At 47.1% G+C, this 19,908-nt stretch overlaps 1 protein-coding gene across 2 annotated transcripts; it reads right to left on the minus strand.

Annotated features, from left to right (window-relative positions):
* Mzf1 (myeloid zinc finger 1) lies at positions 1-12,361 on the minus strand. 2 transcript variants are annotated; one of them, XM_006228116.5, is made up of 6 exons: positions 12,039-12,361; positions 10,241-10,679; positions 9,689-9,872; positions 9,217-9,287; positions 8,978-9,098; positions 1-2,372 (listed from the first exon to the last, which is right to left on the minus strand). In XM_006228116.5, exons 2-6 carry the CDS (start codon positions 10,637-10,639, stop codon positions 940-942), a joined length of 2,208 nt encoding a protein of 735 aa, XP_006228178.1. In that variant the 5' UTR covers positions 10,640-10,679; positions 12,039-12,361; the 3' UTR covers positions 1-939. The 2 variants fall into 2 exon arrangements, with proteins under 2 accessions (XP_006228178.1, NP_001101940.1); NM_001108470.1 differs by lacking the exon at positions 12,039-12,361 and having other exon boundaries at positions 18-2,372; positions 10,241-11,112.
* Between the last annotated feature and the right edge of the window lie 7,547 nt (positions 12,362-19,908).

The raw sequence follows: 19,908 nt of genomic DNA on the forward strand, positions 1-19,908 counted from the left end.
TTTTAAAGTTTTTTTCCCATTTATTTACTTGTGTATGTGCATGTGCAAAACAACCCAGGAAACACAGATTGTGGAGGTCAGAGGACAACTTTCAGGAATTGGTTGTCTCCTTCCAACATGTGGGTTCCAGGGTTCAAACTCAGGTCATCAGGCTTCATGACAAGCAGTGTTACCTCTGAACTATCCCACTGCAAAGGCCCCGCCCCAAGCAGGCGTTGAAATAGCAGTTCACCCACCTCAGCCTCCTGAATAGCTGGAATGGTTACAAATCTTGTGCCATCACACCACCACGTTTGTATTTTCTGTTTCTGTTGTTGGTTTTTTGTTTGTTTGTTTGATAGGTTCTCACCATGCAACTCTGGCCATCTAGGAACTTGTTACATAGACTTATCTGTTGAACTTTTGGCAATTATCTTTTTGTCCCCAAGTGCTGGGATCACACGTGTGTGCCACCTCAATGTGTGCTTTTGAAATGACATCTTATGGTGTTGTCCATACTGAACTCAAACTCAATGCAATCCTGTCTCAGCCTCCTGAATGCTAGGGCTAAATGTGTGTACTACCTCACCCAGCTGGACTACCCTTTTCAGTCACCCACCAGTGACATACTTGGTAGACCTCTCTCTTGACTAGACCCATAGCAGACGTAAAGAACCCTTTCCTTCTTTGTGAATGTGGCTGCTCTGCCCCATCTGAGGCTGGGCATCCCCTCTGCGTAAGCCAGAAGTATTGTGTGGTAGTGCTACTGTGGAAGGAGGTGTGTAGCCTCCCCCTGGCAGCCGTGTGTGCAGAGCTTATACCAGCATGGAAACTGCGGTAAGGTTGGGGAAGCATTATCTATTTATTGAGCACCTACTGAAGGCTCTACTTGGGCCTGTTGGAAGATGGCAGCCTCACAACAACCTAATGAGGTGTTTTGACCTACTCAGTGCTGTACAGCTACTCAGTGCTGTGGATGCGTTGATGTTGGATGAGCTTGGTGCTCTGGTGAAAGCGGCGGCCACAGTCCTGGCAGGCGAAGGGCTTTTCGCGCCGGTGGGTGCGCAGGTGCTGCGTGAGCGTGGGCCGCTGGCGGAAGGCCTTGCCACACTCGGGACACGCGTAGGGCCGCTCGCCTGTATGGATGCGCCGGTGCTGGATGAGGTTGGCGTGCTGCCGGAAGCTCTGGCCACATTCGGGACAGGCGAAAGGCCGCTCACCTGTGTGGATGCGCTGGTGCTCGGTGAGCCGAGACACCTGCGTGAAACCGAGGCCGCATTCACTGCAGCGGTAGGGCTTCTCGCCCGTATGGGTCCTTTGGTGGCGTGTGAGCTTGAGTCGCTGGCTGAAGCGCTGGCCGCACTCGGGGCAGGCGAAGGGCTTCTCACCGGTGTGCACACGCAGGTGCTGCGTGAGAGTGGGCCGCTGGCGGAAGGCCTTGCCACATTCTGTGCAGGCGAAGGGCCGCTCGCCGGTGTGGATGCGCCGGTGCTGGGTGAGGTTGGAGCGCTGCCGGAAGCTTTGACCGCACTCGGCACATGCGAAAGGTCGTTCGCCGCTATGCACGCGCCGATGCTGCAGCAGCACCGAGCGGCGGCCGAAGCGCTCGCCGCACTCCACGCATCCGAAGGACTTGTCTCCGGTGTGCACCGCTTGGTGCTCGAGCAGTACTGCGCGTCGTGGGAAGCTCTCGCAGCACTCGCTGCAAGGGAAGGGGCCCGGAGGCTCGGGCACTCCAGCGAGGGACCGGACGGGCGGCGCCGGACCTGGCGGGTCACCGTGGATGCGCTGGTGCTGCAGTAGGTTGGAGCGCTGCCGAAAGCTCTGGCCGCACTCTGCGCAGCGGAACGGCTGCTCGCCCGTGTGCACGCGCCGATGCTCCTCCAGGCGGGCGCTGCGCACGAAGCCTTGGCCACAGTCGCGGCACACGAAAGGCCGTTCCTCAGTATGCGTGAGTTGGTGGCGCAGCAGGTGAGAGCTGCGGCTGAAACTTCGGCCACACTCGCCACACACGAACGGTCTCTCGCCTGTGTGGATCTTCTGGTGCCGCAGCAGATTGCTTCGCTGGCTGAATACCTTGCCACACACGTCGCAGCGGCCGCCTCGCATCACTCCAGTCCCTGTGCTAGGGTGGCCCTGGCTCCGGTCCCTTGGGGCATGCCAGCGAGTCGCCACCAGTGCTGGGCCCACACTGGGGCAGGGATCCTCACAGGCAGGGTCCTGTTCACTTCCTGGATCGCTGGGGAGTACGAGGGCATGGGCAAAGCCACCTTCTCTGGTAGGGGACTGCATCTGTCCAGAGAGGCTAGCCATGTCCAGATCCCAGGGGACATGGAGGTGGGGGCTCACCGTATCTGGCTCTGCTGTGATGCTGTCCATCTGCAGCGTGAACCCTGCACAACGGGACCCATTCTTTTATGAGACTCTGGCTTTCAGCGCTAACCCATGGAGTTCTGGGAGACTGAACTATATATAGACTTGGAACTGGCTGGTGAGGCAGAAAGGAGGTAATAATAGCAGTTCTACCTGAACAGGTTTCCCTGAGATGGGTAGAGCCCCGAGGAAAACACTGAGGTGTGTAAAGGCTTTCCTGATTTGACTTAAGTCGTAGGGGTGGGGAACTCTTTTTGGAAGAATTCTGGTGTGACAGTAGGACCCAGTTTAGGTGGCCAATGAGGGTCTTGGAAAATGCAGAGAAGAATGTAGATTCAATAAAAGCCAGATGTGACATTAACAGGTAGCATTAAAATAATGCAGTTCTTTAGTCGTGGGTTTGGACTTGTCACACTTAAGATGACCCAGGCAAGGAGATTCCATGAAGGCTTGGGGGTTAGAGATGAGATGAACATGGCATACATGTGATCGACATGGGAGTTGTCTATGTAGAAGTATGTCCTTGCTACAGAGTGAGCCTTCAAGGTGCCGGCCTCAAGCATAATGGACTACAGGGTGAGTTTGTGTGAGAGGATACTGGAGGGATGAAGTGTCCACCAAGGTCACTGGGGATGGAGACAAAATGGGTGACAGAATCCAGGAAGCATCAAAGGGAAGTAAGATGAATTAGAGTACAGCAAAGGAACCAGAATCCAAAGCCAAGCTAACAACTCTCCAGAGACGGAGGGCTAATTAATTTACTACAGAGCTCCCATAAACCAACAGTGGCCTGGATGTGGACATGAAAAAAATGTAACTAATTGTTTAAATTCCATAGAATAGGGTAGTCATTGCTTAGAAAAATTCACAGTAGGGATGAATTGACATATTGTTTCTGATTCTCAGCATGAGGTCCCAGGTGCTAGGCAAATAATCTACCATTGAGCCACATCCTTTCCCCCATATATAGGTGTTTTTGGGCTGCATGTATGTCTGCATACTGTGTGTGACCAGGCGGCTTCGGTGCCTGAGGAGGCCAGAGGAGGAGGCTGGATCTCCTGACTGTGGAGTTATACTTGGTTGTATGCTGACATGTGGGTGCTAGGAACTGCAAGAGAAGCCAGTGTGCTCTTAACTGCTGAGCCATCTCTCTAGCCTTGTTTCCCTAATCGTAAGTGTCTGTATGCATTGCTGGTACAACACATGTTGGGTTGGGAAACTGAATCAATGCACAGGGCATTGGTGGTAAGTATTTCCAATCCCAGACTCTGAGGGATAGAGGTAGAAGTTCAAGGTTCTCAACAAATCAAGTTCAAGGCCAGCTGTGTTATATAAGATACCACCTTCAAAATGAAAACCAAAACAACCTCACAAAAATTCAAACGGCAGTGTTCCACACTGTCCCAGGAATTCCACGTATCTCTATCCCAAGTATTCCTATCTAGTAGTTGTGCTCCTCGTGTTAATGACCTGTGAACAGGGTTTTCCAGTACTTAATGAGGAGCAATCCAAAGGAACTCTTGACAAAGGAGTGACGGCAGTGGGCTAGGAGTCTACAGAGCTGTCTGAAGTCCTGTGCTGACCCCTGCTGTTTGCCAAGCACATGGCACAAAAACAGCAACAGAATAAGGACATTTGGGCATCCATGAGAATTTTTTTATATATAAATATATTATGTGTAAGTACATATGACTGCATGAGTTTGTGTAACCATGTGTATGCAGATGCCCTAGGAGGTCAGAGGGCATCAGATCCCCTGGAACTGGAGTTAAAGGATATTGTGAACTTCCTGATGTGGGTTTGAAAAGCAGGAAGCAATCTTAGCCATTGAGCACCCTCTCCCCCCATTTTTTCTTAAAATATATATTTAAAACTTATCATTTGGGGCTGGAGAGATGGTTCAGTGGTTAAGAGCGCTGGCTGCTCTTCCAGAGGTCCTGAGTTCAATTCCTAGCAACCACATGGTGGCTCACAACCATCTATAATGAAATCTGATACCCTGTTCTTGTGGTGTTTGGAGATAGCTACAGTGTACTCATATAAATAAAATAAATAAATCTTTTAAAAAACTTATAATTTGTGTGTGTGTGTGTGTGTGTGTGTGTGTGTGTGTGTGTGTGTGTGTACGCACATGTTTATCCTACAGGGCACATGTGGAGGTCAGAGGACAACCTGGAGGACTGAGTCTTTTCCTTTCACCACGGGGATTCTGGTGAACCATCTCACCAAACAAGGTTCATTCATATTCTTCCTCCCCCCCCCCCGTCTCTTTTTGAGACAGAGTCTCACTATGCATCCTTGGCTGTCTTGGAACTCACTATGCAGATGAATGGCCTTGAATCTCCCAAGTGCCCCTCTGCCTCTCAAGTGCTGGGACTAAAGGTGTGTGTCACTATGCCTGGCCTGTTCATTAAAATATATATTTTTAAGCTTATTTTGTATGTATGGGTGTTTTGCCTTCATGTATGTCTGTACATCATGTGCATACCTGGGGCCAGAGGAGGCCAGAAAGGGTGGAACTGGAGTTAAGATGGTTGTGAGGCATTCATTTTCTCCAGCCCCAGGGTTGTTAATTTGAAAACACTATTTTTATTTTGAGACAGGGTCTGTATAGCCCTGGCTTGCCTGAAACTCATTATTTAGACAATGCTGGCCTTGAATTCACAGAGCTCTTCAGTCCTCCATATACTGGAATTAAAGATGTGTACCACTACGTCTCCACATAAGTATATGTCTATGTGCATGTGAATGCAGTGAAGTCAGAGCTCAGAAGAGAGTATCGGGGCCCCTGGAGCAAGATGTACAGGGGCTTTTGAGTTGCCTGACCTGGGTGCTAGGAATCCAACCTTGGTCCTCTGAAAAAAGTATGCTCTCTTATCTGCTGAGCAATCTCTCCAGTCCCTTAAGCACCTTCTTCTTTTTAAACTTTTCTTGCCAGTGCATAGTGGTACATGCCTATAATCCCAGATATGTTTGGTGTCTGAGGCAGAAAGACTAACATAAATTTGATACCAGCTTGATACAAGTGGGATCAAGACTCCCTGGATACATAGAGAAAAACAACAACAAAGAAAGAAAGAAACCAAACTAAAAAAACTGTGGACACTCAAACACACACCAAGTAACAAAAAATCTTTCATCTTTAAATGCTTTTATTTTATATATGTATGGGTGTTTTGCCTGTATGTATGTCTGTGTACTGTGTGTATGCAGTGTCTGCAATGGCCAGCCAGATTCTCTGGGACAGTTTTGAGCTACCATGTGGGAGGTGGGAATCAAACCTAGGTCCTAGCTCTCCAGCTCCATTAAAAACAAAACAAAACAAACAAACAAACAACAACAAAAAAAAAACCCCAAAAAACCTTTTCATCTTTCTGCTTTTTTGTTTTTGGTATAAATCAACAGGTCTCACTATGAGCCTTGGCTGGTCTGGGACCTGTTATGTAGACTAGGATGTCTTTAAATTCACAGAAATCTGCTTACTTTTGCCTGTCCAGTGCTGGGATTAAAGGCCTATAATCCCGTGCTACCATTTCTGGTTTGCTGTGTGTTTTTGAGCCAGTGCTTCAGGCTGGAGAGATGGCTCAGTGGTTAAGAGCACTGACTGCTCTTCCAGAGGTCCTGAGTTCAATTCCCAGCAACCACATGGTGGCTCACAACCATCATAATGATATCTGATGCCCTCTTCTGGTGAGTCTGAAGATAGCTTCATTGTACTCATATAAAATAAATAAATCTTTAAAAAAATAAAGAGCAGTGCTTCACTATGTACCCTATACTTGTTGACCGTGTTCATGAAAGGCTACTGAGCACCTGGCTGTAGAGGTATGTGTTTGTTAACTAAAGGGAAAACTCTATAGAAAGGTGTTGTCAAGTGGTTTTGGTTTTTACATTCAAATAATTATTTTTGCTGTGTATGTGTATTTATGGCCACGTGTATTCCATATGATGCATATGTGGAGGTCAGAAGACAACTCATGGGAAGTGATTTTCTCCTTCCACCATGTGGGTCCCAGAGACACAACTCAAGTTGTTAGGAGCAAGTGCTCTTTCTTCTTGAGCCATCTTGCCAGCCTTAACTTTTGAGAGAGGATCTCACATTGTAGTATAAACCGACCTTGAAGAAATGGCAGTCCTCTAGCTTCTGCCTAACTCCTGCCTCCACCTTCCAAGTGCTAGGTGTGTAGAACCTTTGACAATATCGTAAGGTAATTGTTGTTTGTGGTCTGGGCTGACCAATGCACTGTTATGCAGCGTATGGTTATATTGTGTCTGCTCCTTTGCATACAGATTCTTTCTGGAGGGCACAGACAGAACTTGTCACCTTGGCTGTTGGACACTGATGGGGCACTGTACTGTTGTACTCATGGTATATCATTTGGAGATTCCACCATGTGAATGCATTAACTATGGATACTGTTCTAAGCTCATGTCACTTTGTGAAACTAGCTTGCTTTTGCCTCCTGTCAGGCTGGTTTCATATGAGCAGGACTACTATCTGCTAGCTATGTAGGACAAGCCCTAGCAGCAAAGTACCGATGTAGATTTAGGATGGTGGTCCTGCAGAGCCAATTCTGACTCAGGATAAGTCAAATCATTATTGCCTCTAGTCTAGGCTGTGGCTAGCCAGGATATACCCCAAATGCAGGGACTCCAGGACACTGAGATGTTGGTTGACTGTACACACCGGGACATACTGCTACTGGAAGCAGCTAGTATAATGGCTCTGTGAAGACAGACTCTCTTTACTGCCTTGCTTGCTGATGTACCACAATCTAGCAAATCTTGTGTCTTTAGTGAGATCACTTACCACTAGCCTGCCAATGCTGTCCCTTATATGGTGTTAACATTTAAAGTAGCACCATAATGAAGTACTAAAAGGATATCTGGGAGTATAGCTCTAATAATAGAATGAATGTTTAGCATTTGAAAAAGTCTAGGGTTCAATCCCTGGTACACACTACACAGACACACACACACACACACACACACACACACACACACACACACACTGTACCATCACTACCACCTCCAAATCACTAATACAGCTTGGGATGTGTCTCAGCTGGTAAAATGCTTGTGGCATGCATGAAGCCCTTAGTTCTATCCCCAACACTGCATAAGACAGGAGAGGTATCCTACTCCTGTAATCCCAGCACTTGGTAAGTAGAGGCAGGAAGGAGCATCAGTTGTTCAAGGTCAATTTCAGCTATATACTGAGTTCTAAGCCAGCCTAGGATACAGTAGACCCCATCTCAAAACAAAACAGGACCCTCTCTCAATACCCAAAACTCTGTCTGCCACAGAAGGCCCAGCTGGAGGATGAGGTAAGTAGCCAAGGGGCGTGCCAGAAATCATGGAGGCAAAGATGAATTGATGCTTGAAAGCAGGAGCTATGGTTGTCTACAGCAAGAGCAGCCCAAGAGGAGGAAGCAGCCAGGAGGCCTGAAACAGTGCTGTCAATGTGCCTGCAAGAGAGCTGAGAGACTGGAGTTGTGAATAAAGAGGGAAGCAGGTCCAAGCAGGACAAAGTGGTTCCTGTGCAACACAGGCATGGCTAATCAGGACGGGTGAATTCTGAGGCAGCGGGTGCTCACGATGGATGATCTTTCTGCCACGCCTGATGACCTGAGTCTGATCTTGAGGTGCCATATGATGGAGAAAGAAAACTGACTGCTGCAGTTTGTAATCTGAACTCTATGTGTGTGCTATGACACACACCACATGCTGGAATTCACACACAACAAAGAAGGTGGAAAACTGGGTGATAAGATTAGAGGACCATCCCAGAGCCCAAGAGCCTCGGTCAATCACATCATGCTCCAAGAAACATTTCAAGACAATTTCCTACTAGTGAGAGATGTGAATTCCAAATAGAGAGGGCCTATCAACAGCAGCAATTAAAAAAAAATCCTGCAAATGAGTCCAACAGAACAGTTTTGGGATTGAGGTTATAGCTCAGTGGTAAAACTCCAGGAGGGGCTAACACATGGCTCGGTGGTGGGACAAAGGCTTGGAATCTACCAGGGAATGGTTGGAGGCACTGCTCAATAGTAGAGTTTTTGTCCGTAATCCACTGGAAGGAAGCTGGGGGATGTAGTTCAGTGAGAGTGTGCTTACCTAGCATGCACAATCCCTGAGCTCCAATAATGGAAAAAGAAACTATCTAATAAGGGCTAAACAAATGTGTTTCAGATCTGTAACCTCTCAGAGTTTTACTTCCTATACCAGAATTTACAGGTAAGGAAGTAAATGAAGAAAGAGAGGAGAGCCTAGGTGACTAGGCAGAGTTTTGGTCTGTCCTTAGTAGTTACTGTGTCAGAACTACTCTTGCCTTGTCTACTAATAAGCCCTCTTTGTTAGGTCCCAAACTTGCCTACTCTGTTATCCAACAGGCAAGACGCACACCACAGTGTGGAGGCCATGTAGAATGTTATGGCTGGGAGAGGTTGTTTTCAAGAAGGTATTATGATTCAAGGCAAAGTCAGAAAGAGCCAGGGGCTCAGTGGCAGAGAGGGCTAAAGGAGGCACTGCAGTGACCGTGCTGTCTGGAGTAGGGACAAAGGTCTCATGGATGTAGCAGATCACGAGGAGGGCTCAGTCCCACCATGTCCATTTCACTAACCTGGCGACAAGATGCCTTCTACTTCCTCATGCCACAGGGGCATAGGGTCCTCGCTCCATGGGGGCACATCAGGTTCAGTGTCGCTGTGAGGAGAGGTCTGGTCCAGTGCTATCCCATGGCCCTGAAACCACAGTGGTCAGTGTTGGACTGTGTCTGGTTGGCTTCAGAGGACCTATCTGACACTCACCCATTATAGACTCATAGGGCAGAGGGTCGCTTACAGTCTGTATAGATCTCACCTGGGCCACCTTAGGTAGGAGAGTGGCTGCAGCCTCTTGAGCAGCAGAAAGAGGCTCAGACTCCAGGAGCTCTGGGGGAGAAAAAGTGGGGTCAGGCAGCTCAAGAAAGTTTCCACCTTTCTTAGTGGTGCTAGGTGCTAGCTAGGTTCCAGACGTGAGGGAGACATAGGCACGATCTCGAAGCTGGGAAGGACAAGGTAGGGCAGCTGAGGGCCCAGTGGGAATGGTGTCAAATAGGGTTTTCTGGAAGCACTGGTTCCTGCATCTGTATCTCTGTGGGTCAGCTTGTCCCATGATGCTTGGAAATGGGGCCGTGGTGGTCAGGGACAGTGTCTGTTCTGGTTGGACTGGAGGTGAGAGAAAGACCAGAGGTACACTGGAACTATTATCATCTAGTGGGGGCCTGGCTCAGTGGAGTGGAGTATCTCTGCTCAGCTAGGCTTTAGGGCCTGCCCACTTTGCCTGCTCTCACCTGGATTCTCCATCAACTCTGTCTCCTCTTTCATTTGTAGGTCCAGCGGCAATTCCTGCGTGGCCCCTGGGGTAGTCTCAGACCCAGCCTCTGGAGTCTGAAGCTTGACTTGAGGTCTAGGCTGGAAGCTGGAAGGTTCCATCTTCTCTGATAGGACCTCCTTGCCCTGTACCTGGACCGTGACCTAGGGAGATGCACGGACCAGGGAGAGAGTGGGGCTGGGCACAACCCATGCTCTATGGGCACCAACTCCAAAGCAGACTGATTAGGTCCTTCAAATTCCTAAACCTCCCATTCCCCTCTTTTGACCCTGAGCAAAGGGACTATTTGCTGGTACAGGGGGTTGCATGGTACCCATTGTGTTTCATCTAGCTTTGGGATGACAGGTAATATAGCTATGGGCTCTTGTCCTGAGCAGCTTCACAAAGGATCCATTATAAGTAGACACTTCTGTATGACCAAGGAACATGTCTGGCTAGGCATGGCACTCTTAGAGTGAGGTAAAACGTGACAATGCTCCAGCCCTGACCTTCTATTCAGCTACCGACTCACCCATTTCCGAGGTCCATCAAGCTCCCATCGAAGTCTGTCAACCAAGGCAGCAGCCTCTTCAGGGCTGCCTGGCCACTGCTCTTGCACACGGGCCTGGATCTCAGAAGGCAGTGCACCTAGGAACTGCTCCAGCACCAAAAGTTCCAGGATCTGTTCCTTGGAATGTACCTCTGGACGTAGCCACTGGTGACACAGTTCTCGGAGCTGAGCCAGGGCTTCCTGAGGACCTATTGCCTCCTCATACCGAAAGCACCGGAAGCGTAGACGTGCAGCTTCAGGGCCTGGGTCCCACAGTGTATCTTCTCTCTTATCGTAGTTGTCAGAGTCCTCCAGCTTCACCACAGCAGGCTCATTTTCTGGGGGTGCACGGCCTGAGGAGTCTGGCACAATGGGTTTCATCAGGAGAACCAGATCAGGTCTTTGAGGCCAGTGTCTGTCCCTAGGGAAGGAATAGTATGAGGCGTGTGAAGTAAGGACAGCCAGGGGCAGTGAATGTTTACCGAGTGCCTACCACACGCTGTTGTGATCCTGAGACCTTCTCCATGAGGAGAACATCTGAGGGAACAGGCACTCCCCAGAGTCCCTTTGGAACTCTATATGAGCCACGTGCTTTGTAGACCTCATTTCAGTCAGGTCTGGTAGCTTACTCTGTTCTAAATACAGGCTGTTGCTTAAGCTTAGAAATATTTCTCTTCCTTAAATCCTATTTTCTATAGCAGCAGCTGCTTCTCTACTTGCATTACCACTGCTGCCTCCTCCCGGACTCCCAATAACTGAACCTTAATGTTTTCTACCAGTCTTGGACTTGGCCCCTCTCTCAGGCCCGAACATTCCCATCCCAATGTGGTATCAAGGGGACAGTCCTACTCCACTGGGTCCCCCATTTCAGCTCTTCTCAGACACCTTTCCATATATCTCTAATACCAGAAGCTAACTCATCACATGTAACAGCGATACAAATCTTCAGCTCTCTAATTTAGTTGGGGTTGGGAGGTGACTGGGGCACTTCTGGGGACCCTCAAAGGCTTCCAAATCACTGGACCGAACAGTCTGCAAGGATACTACTTTTGCTGTGCCTAGGTGAACTATAGTTTCCTCACTTGCAGATAAGACTGACTTCTCCCATGACACTTTCTGTAACTGGGACTTTGTGAAAATCTAAATTTGGGCTGGGGATTTAGGTCAGTGGTAGAGCGCTTACCTAGGAAGCGCAAGGCCCTGGGTTCGGTCCCCAGCTCCGAAAAAAAAACAGAACCAAAAAAAAAAAAAAAGAAAATCTAAATTTATTTTATTGGGATGGCAGCATCTTAGAGGGAGCTTGATTTCTGTGGGTTACACCGCTGCTCCCTTAGAGTACTAAGAACTCGAAACCCTGAGAGAAACTTGGGAACAGCCACTAAGCAAGTAGCGGAGGTTCCGGAAATACATTTCCCAGAACTCTAAGCGAGCATCACCGCTTTAGGGTGCCAATGAGTCCGGTCGCCATGGCAACGCTGGCGATCAGCTTGCTTAGTGTGACAGCACAGGGCCAGTTTGTAGGAGTTCCTGGATCCCTGCCGGCGCTCCAGATCTAGTTGGACAGACGAAATCCCAGAGTCCACTCTACCCAGTCCCCTCCCAAGGCCTAACGGTGAAGGGACTCCCAGCCTTCCTTCAGTGCTCCGAGGGAGGCTATGCGTTCGTGAACGTGAGCACTCCCGTTCGCTTGCTCCAGACCAGACTACATCTCCCAGACTGCTCTGCGCGCAGTTCTAAGCCCTTCTGCCCTTCCCCCCCCGACCCCCGCCTCCGTTTCTACCCTTCTTCCCGTCCCCAAGGGATTGCGCTGGTCGCAATAATCAGGTCGCACTCCTGGCCGTCTCTTCCCACACTCCCCGTCTCGAATCCAGGCGTCAGGGCCCCGTCGACGTGCACAATCCTCTCGGGGGGCAACAGATGGTAGCACCGCCTTCCACACCGCGCATGCCCCCCACCACATTTTTTTTTTTTCTCGGTCAGTTCTCTACAGGCCTTCCCAGGATTTGCAGGGTTCTGCACCAATCACCGCTCTCACTCGGACGCCGTCAGCCTCTCCGTCTCCATGGCAACCACGGTTCGGGAGGCGCGTCCGCTGGGCTAGCTTCTGAACCCAGAGAAAGGTTTAACGAAATGCTCTCTGGGCGTCGTAGTCCGGAGGGTGCTGCGTGTGTGCGCAAACGCAGCATCACCGGATCGCTTGTATTTCTGTGGGGTGGGTAGGAGTGAGCGAGTGTCCATGGTAACCAGGGGACCAGACAGGGTGGTATCCTAGGTAACGACGGGACTACTTGGTTTAGGAAAGGTCCGGTTCTTTGGCGAGGCCAAGGGGAGGGGACAGGGAAACAAATACTAGCTGTCTATACAGGAAGGCAGACACACCCGCATTCAGAGTCGGGGAAGAAAGAGGAGAAGGACGCAAAAATTTTAAGGGCGGAGACTGGGTGCGAGGATGAATATAAGTGAATATAAGTGAACTCAGAGAGATATAGGTGTGAATGAAAGCGGAGTGGGGAGGGGTTTCATTCATTAGAATCAGAGTTAGGACCCGAATCATGGCAGAAAATTTAACGAGAGGAGGAAGAGAGAAGCAGAAAGGGGTTGGGATTAGGAAAGTGAGACATCGAAAATCCAGTACAAAGGTTAAGTCAGTAGACAATAGAGATACACTAAAGATGTTAATAGAGGCCATAAGACCGTAAGAAGGACTGATAGGTTTCAAAGACTGAAAGATGGCAACAAAAAAGATTAGATATGCGTGTAGGGGAGACATTTTCAGAGAAACACACACACACACACACACACACACACACACACACAATGACAATACACCACAAAGAGGACTGGAAGTCCTCTAGTTTCCTAGCGTCATTTACCAGACAATTTTGACTACGTAAACATAGCAGTTTCCCCCCTTCTTTAGCTGGGATTGAAGTCATAACACTATTCTGGTAGAAAATGATTTACAAGAAGCTGACAGGTTACAAATGAGTTCTGCCCAGCACATCACCTGGAAGGTAGCTAAATAGTTCTGTATCCCTACATCCAACCTTTTGTTTTATTTCAAATTCATCTGTTGCATCTTCCTGGATCTACCTTTGCTACTTTTCTGTTTTCCTTGAGACATATATGTTTGTTGTTGTTGTTTTTTAAACAAAATCTCAATTGTTTGATTTTACCAATGAAGACTTAGAAGCCAGATGTTGGAATGAAAACCTGCTAGCTCAGAGAGGCAGAAAAAGCACCCAGGTGACCTTCTTTCTCAGCTGAAGTCTTACCACCAATGCTTATTTCTCGGTGTCCCAAGAAACCTTCAAACTGAGGGTTTCTCCTTCTACTTTCTGAATGTCTATCTGTCCTCCAGACTCCCTCTTACTCTCTGTGTTTTTTTCTTAATATGCCTATGTTCTGTATTTGTCAACTGGTTTCTTGTTCTGCTTCTTGATCTATGGTTGACATTATTTAATCCTGTTTATAGTATTCAAGCAGAAAGCTCTTGGATGAAAGGTGTGTGCTTCATTGATAAGTGGCTATTAGCCCAAACGCTTGAATTACCCTAGATGCCTAGAACAAATGAAACTCAAGACGGATGATCAAAATGTGAATGCTTCACTCCTTCTTTAAAAGGGGAACAAGATACCCTTGGCAGGGAATAGAGAGGCAAAGATTAAAACAGACACAGAAGGAACACCCATTCAGAGCCTGCCCCACATGTGGCCCATGCATATACAGCCATCCAATTAGACAAGATGGATGAAGCAAAGAAGTGCAGGCCAATAGGAACCGGATGTAGATCTCTCCCGAGAGACACACCCAGAATACAGCAAACACATAGGCGAATGCCAGCAGCAAACCACTGAACTGAGAACGGGACCCCCATTGAAAGAATCTTAGAAAGGACTGAAAGAGCTTTAAGGGGCTTGAGACCCCATATGAACAACAATGCCAAGCAACCAGAGCTTCCAGGGACTAAGCCACTACCCAAAGACTATACATGGACTGACCCTGGACTCTAACCTCATAGGTAGCAATGAATAGCCTAGTAAGAGCACCAGTGGAAGGGGAAGCCCTGGGTCCTGCCAAGACTGAACCCCCAGTGAACGGGATTCTTGGGGTAAGGGCAGTAATGGGGGGATGATGGGGAGGGGAACACCCATAAAGAAGGGGAGGGGAGAGGGGGATGTTTGCCCGGAAACCGGGAAAGGGAATAACACTCGAAATGTATATAAGAAATACTCGACCGGAAGTCCCACACCTGCGGATCCCGGCCCGCAGCAGCTCTCTGCTCCCAGACCCGGTGAGAGAGAGACCCAACCGCCTGGTCAGGTGGGCACTCCTGAGGCTTCAGAGCGGAAGAGACCACCAACACTGCTCACCCCTGCCGACAACCCTGGCCCAAGAGGAAACTGTATAAGGCCTCTGGGCTCCCGTGGGGGAGGGCCCAGGAGCGGCAGGACCCCTGCCTGAGACACCGCCGGAACCTGAAAGAAACAGACCGGATAAACAGTTCTCTGCACACAAATCCCGTGGGAGGGAGAGCTAAACCTTCAGAGAGGCAGACAAGCCTGGGAAACCAGAAGAGACTGCTCCCTGCACACACATCTCGGACGCCAGAGGAAAAAACCAAAGACCATCTGGAACCCTGGTGCACTGAAGCTCCCGGAAGGGGCGGCACAGGTCTTCCTGGTTGCTGCCGCTGCAGAGAGCCCCTGGGCAGCACCCCACGAGCGAACCTGAGCCTCGGGACCACAGGTAAGACCAACTTTTCTGCTGCAAGAAAGCTGCCTGGTGAACTCAAGACACAGGCCCACAGGAACAGCTGAAGACCTGTAGAGAGGAAAAACTACACGCCCGAAAGCAGAACACTCTGTCCCCATAACTGACTGAAAGAGAGGAAAACAGGTCTACAGCACTCCTGACACACAGGCTTATAGGACAGTCTAGCCACTGTCAGAAATAGCAGAACAAAGTAACATTAGAGATAATCTGATGGTGAGAGGCAAGCGCAGGAACCCAAGCAACAGAAACCAAGACTACATGGCACCATTGGAGCCCAATTCTCCCATCAAAACAAACATGGAATATCCAAACACACCAGAAAAGCAAGATCTAGTTTCAAAATCATTTTTGATCATGATGCTGGAGGACTTCAAGAAAGACGTGAAGAACTCCCTTAGAGAACAAGTAGAAGCCTACAGAGAGGAATCGCAAAAATGCCTGAAAGAATTCCAAGAAAACATAAATAAACAAGCAGAAGCCCATAGAGAGGAGACACAAAAATCCCTGAAAGAATTCCAGGAAAACACAATCAAACAGTTGAAGGAAGTGAGGATGGAAATAGAAGCAATCAAGAAAGAACACAGGGAAACAGCCCTGGATATAGAAAACCAAAAGAAGAGACAAGGAGCTGTAGATACAAGCTTCACCAACAGAATACAAGAGATGGAAGAGAGAATCTCAGGAGCAGAAGATTCCATTGAAATCATTGACTCAACTGTCAAGGATAATGTAAAGCGGAAAAAGCTACTGGTCCAAAACATACAGGAAATCCAGGACTCAATGAGAAGATCAAACCTAAGGATAATAGGTATAGAAGAGAGTGAAGACTCCCAGCTCAAAGGACCAGTAAATATCTTCAACAAAATCATAGAAGAAAACTTCCCTAACCTAAAAAAAGAGATACCCACAGACATACAAGAAGCCTACAGAACTCCAAATAGATTGGACCAGAAAAGAAACACCTCCCTTCACATAATTGTCAAAACACCAAACGCACAAAATGAAGAAAGAATATTAAAAGCAGTAAGGGAAAAAGGTCAAGTAACATATAAAGGCAGACCTATCAGAATCACACCAGACTTCTCGCCAGAAACTATGAAGGCCAGAAGATCCTGGACTGATGTCATACAGACCCTAAGAGAACACAAATGCCAGCCCAGGTTACTGTATCCAGCAAAACTCTCAATTAACATTGATGGAGAAACCAAGAGATTCCATGACAAAACCAAATTTACACAATATCTTTCTACAAATCCAGCACTACAAAGGATAATAAAGGGTAAAGCCCAACATAAGGAGGCAAGCTATACCCTAGAAGAAACAAGAAACTAATTGTCTTGGCAACAAAACAAAGAGAATGAAAGCACACAAACATAACCTCACATCCAAATATGAATATAACGGGAAGCAATAACCACTATTCCTTAATATCTCTCAACATCAATGGCCTCAACTCCCCAATAAAAAGACATAGATTAACAAACTGGATACGCAACGAGGACCCTGCATTCTGCTGCCTACAGGAAACACACCTCAGAGACAAAGACAGACACTACCTCAGAGTGAAAGGCTGGAAAACAGCTTTCCAAGCTAATGGTCAGAAGAAGCAAGCTGGAGTAGCCATTCTAATATCAAATAAAATCAATTTCCAACTAAAAGTCATCAAAAAAGATAAGGAAGGACACGTCATATTCATCAAAGGAAAAATCCACCAAGATGAACTCTCAATCCTAAATATCTATGCCCCAAATACAAGGGCACCTACATATGTAAAAGAAACCTTACTAAAGCTCAAAGCACACATTGCACCTCACACAATAATAGTGGGAGATTTCAACACCCCACTCTCATCAATGGACAGATCATGGAAACAGAAATTAAACAGTGATGTCCACAGACTAAGAGAAGTCATGAGCCAAATGGTCTTAACGGATATTTATAGAACATTCTATCCTAAAGCAAAAGGATATACCTTCTTCTCAACTCCTCATGGTACTTTCTCCAAAATTGACCATATAGTTGGTCAAAAAACGGGCCTCAACAGGTACAGAAAGATAGAAATAATCCCATGCGTGCTATCGGACCACCACGGCCTAAAACTGGTCTTCAATAACAATAAGGGAAGAATGCCCACATATACGTGGAAATTGAACAATGCTCTACTCAATGATAACCTGGTCAAGGAAGAAATAAAGAAAGAAATTAAAAACTTTTTAGAATTTAATGAAAATGAAGGTACAACATACCCAAACTTATGGGACACAATGAAAGCTGTGCTAAGAGGAAAACTCATAGCGCTGTGTGCCTGCAGAAAGAAACAGGAAAGAGCATATGTCAGCAGCTTGACAGCACACCTAAAAGCTCTAGAGCAAAAAGAAGCAAATACACCCAGGAGGAGTAGAAGGCAGGAAATAATCAAACTCAGAGCTGAAATCAACGAAGTAGAAACAAAAAGGACCATAGAAAGAATCAACAGAACCAAAAGTTGGTTCTTTGAGAAAATCAACAAGATAGATAAACCCTTAGCCAGACTAACGAGAGGACACAGAGAGTGCGTCCAAATTAACAAAATCAGAAATGAAAAGGGAGACATAACTACAGATTCAGAGGAAATTCAAAAAATCATCAGATCTTACTATAAAAACCTATATTCAACAAAACTTGAAAATCTTCAGGAAATGGACAATTTCCTAGACAGATACCAGGTATCGAAGTTAAATCAGGAACAGATAAACCAGTTAAACAACCCCATAACTCCTAAGGAAATAGAAGCAGTCATTAAAGGTCTCCCAACCAAAAAGAGCCCAGGTCCAGACGGGTTTAGTGCAGAATTCTATCAAACCTTCATAGAAGACCTCATACCAATATTATCCAATCTATTCCACAAAATTGAAACAGATGGAGCCCTACCGAATTCCTTCTACGAAGCCACAATTACTCTTATACCTAAACCACACAAAGACACAACAAAGAAAGAGAACTTCAGACCAATTTCCCTTATGAATATCGACGCAAAAATACTCAACAAAATTCTGGCAAACCGAATCCAAGAGCACATCAAAACAATCATCCACCATGATCAAGTAGGCTTCATCCCAGGCATGCAGGGATGGTTTAATATACGGAAAACCATCAACGTGATCCATTATATAAACAAACTGAAAGAACAGAACCACATGATCATTTCATTAGATGCTGAGAAAGCATTTGACAAAATTCAACACCCCTTCATGATAAAAGTCCTGGAAAGAATAGGAATTCAAGGCCCATACCTGAACATGGTAAAAGCCATATACAGCAAACCAGTTGCTAACATTAAACTAAATGGAGAGAAACTTGAAGCAATCCCACTAAAATCCGGGACTAGACAAGGCTGCCCACTGTCTCCCTACTTATTCAATATAGTTCTTGAAGTTCTATCCAGAGCAATCAGACAACAAAAGGAGATCAAGGGGATACAGATCGGAAAAGAAGAGGTCAAAATATCACTATTTGCAGATGACATGATAGTATATTTAAGTGATCCCAAAAGTTCCACCAGAGAACTACTAAAGCTGATAAACAACTTCAGCAAAGTGGCTGGGTATAAAATTAACTCAAATAAATCAGTTGCCTTCCTCTATACAAAAGAGAAACAAGCTGAGAAAGAAATTAGGGAAATGACACCCTTCATAATAGACCCAAATAATATAAAGTACCTCGGTGTGACTTTAACCAAGCAAGTAAAAGATCTGTACAATAAGAACTTCAAGACACCGAGGAAAGAAATTGAAGAAGACCTCAGAAGATGGAAAGATCTCCCATGCTCATGGATTGGCAGGATTAATATAGTAAAAATGGCCATTTTACCAAAAGCAATCTACAGATTCAATGCAATCCCCATCAAAATACCAATCCAATTCTTCAAAGAGTTAGACAGAACAATTTGCAAATTCATCTGGAATAACAAAAAACCCAGGATAGCTAAAGCTATCCTCAACAATAAAAGGACGTCAGGGAGAATCACTATCCCTGAACTCAAGCAGTATTACAGAGCAATAGTGATAAAAACTGCATGGTATTGGTACAGAGACAGACAGATAGACCAATGGAATAGAATTGAAGACTCAGAAATGAACGCACACACCTATGGTCACTTGTTTTTTGACAAAGGAGCCAAAACCATCCAATGGAAAAAAGATAGCATTTTCAGCAAATGGTGCTGGTTCAACTGGAGAGCAACATGTAGAAGAATGCAGATCGATCCATCCTTATCACCCTGTACAAAGCTTAAGTCCAAGTGGATCAAGGACCTCCACATCAAAGCAGACACACTCAAACTAATAGAAGAAAAACTAGGGAAGCATCTGGAACACATGGGCACTGGAAAAAATTTCCTGAAGAAAACACCAATGGCTTACGCTCTAAGATCAAGAATGGACAAATGGGACACACAGAGGCAGAGTTCATCTAGGACCGGGCACGTCCTGTGTTTGCCGGAGGTCCCACGCCCGCGGATCCCGGGCCCACAGCAGCTCTCTGCTCCCAGACCCTGTGGGAAAGACACCTCACCGCCTGATCAGGTGGGCACTCCTGAGGCTGCAGAGCGGAAGAGACCACCAACACTGCCCACCCCTGCCCACATCCCTGGCCCAAGAGGAAACTGTATAAGGCCTCTGGGCTCCCGTGGGGGAGGGCCCAGGAGCGGCAGGACCCCTGCCTGAGACACCGCCGGAACCTGAGGGAAACAGACCGGATAAACAGTTCTCTGCACCCAAATCCCGTGGGAGGGAGAGCTGAACCTTCAGAGAGGCAGACAAGCCTGGGAAACCAGAAGAGACTGATCTCTGTACATACATCTCGGACGCCAGAGGAAAACACCAAAGGCCATCTGG

This window comes from Rattus norvegicus, chromosome 1, assembly GCF_036323735.1.
Source record: "Rattus norvegicus strain BN/NHsdMcwi chromosome 1, GRCr8, whole genome shotgun sequence".
In the NCBI taxonomy this organism is placed as follows: Eukaryota; Metazoa; Chordata; class Mammalia; order Rodentia; family Muridae; genus Rattus; species Rattus norvegicus.

Coding starts and splice junctions, on each gene's coding strand:
- Mzf1 (XM_006228116.5), bottom strand. CDS start 10,639: ATGAAACCCATTGTGCCAGACTCCTCAGGCCGTGCACCCCCAGAAAAT. Junction 9,288..9,688: donor AGAGTTGATGGAGAATCCAG/GTGAGAGCAGGC, acceptor TTTCTCCCCCAG/AGCTCCTGGAGTCTGAGCCT. Junction 9,099..9,216: donor TCCTACCTAAGGTGGCCCAG/GTGAGATCTATA, acceptor CTGTGGTTTCAG/GGCCATGGGATAGCACTGGA.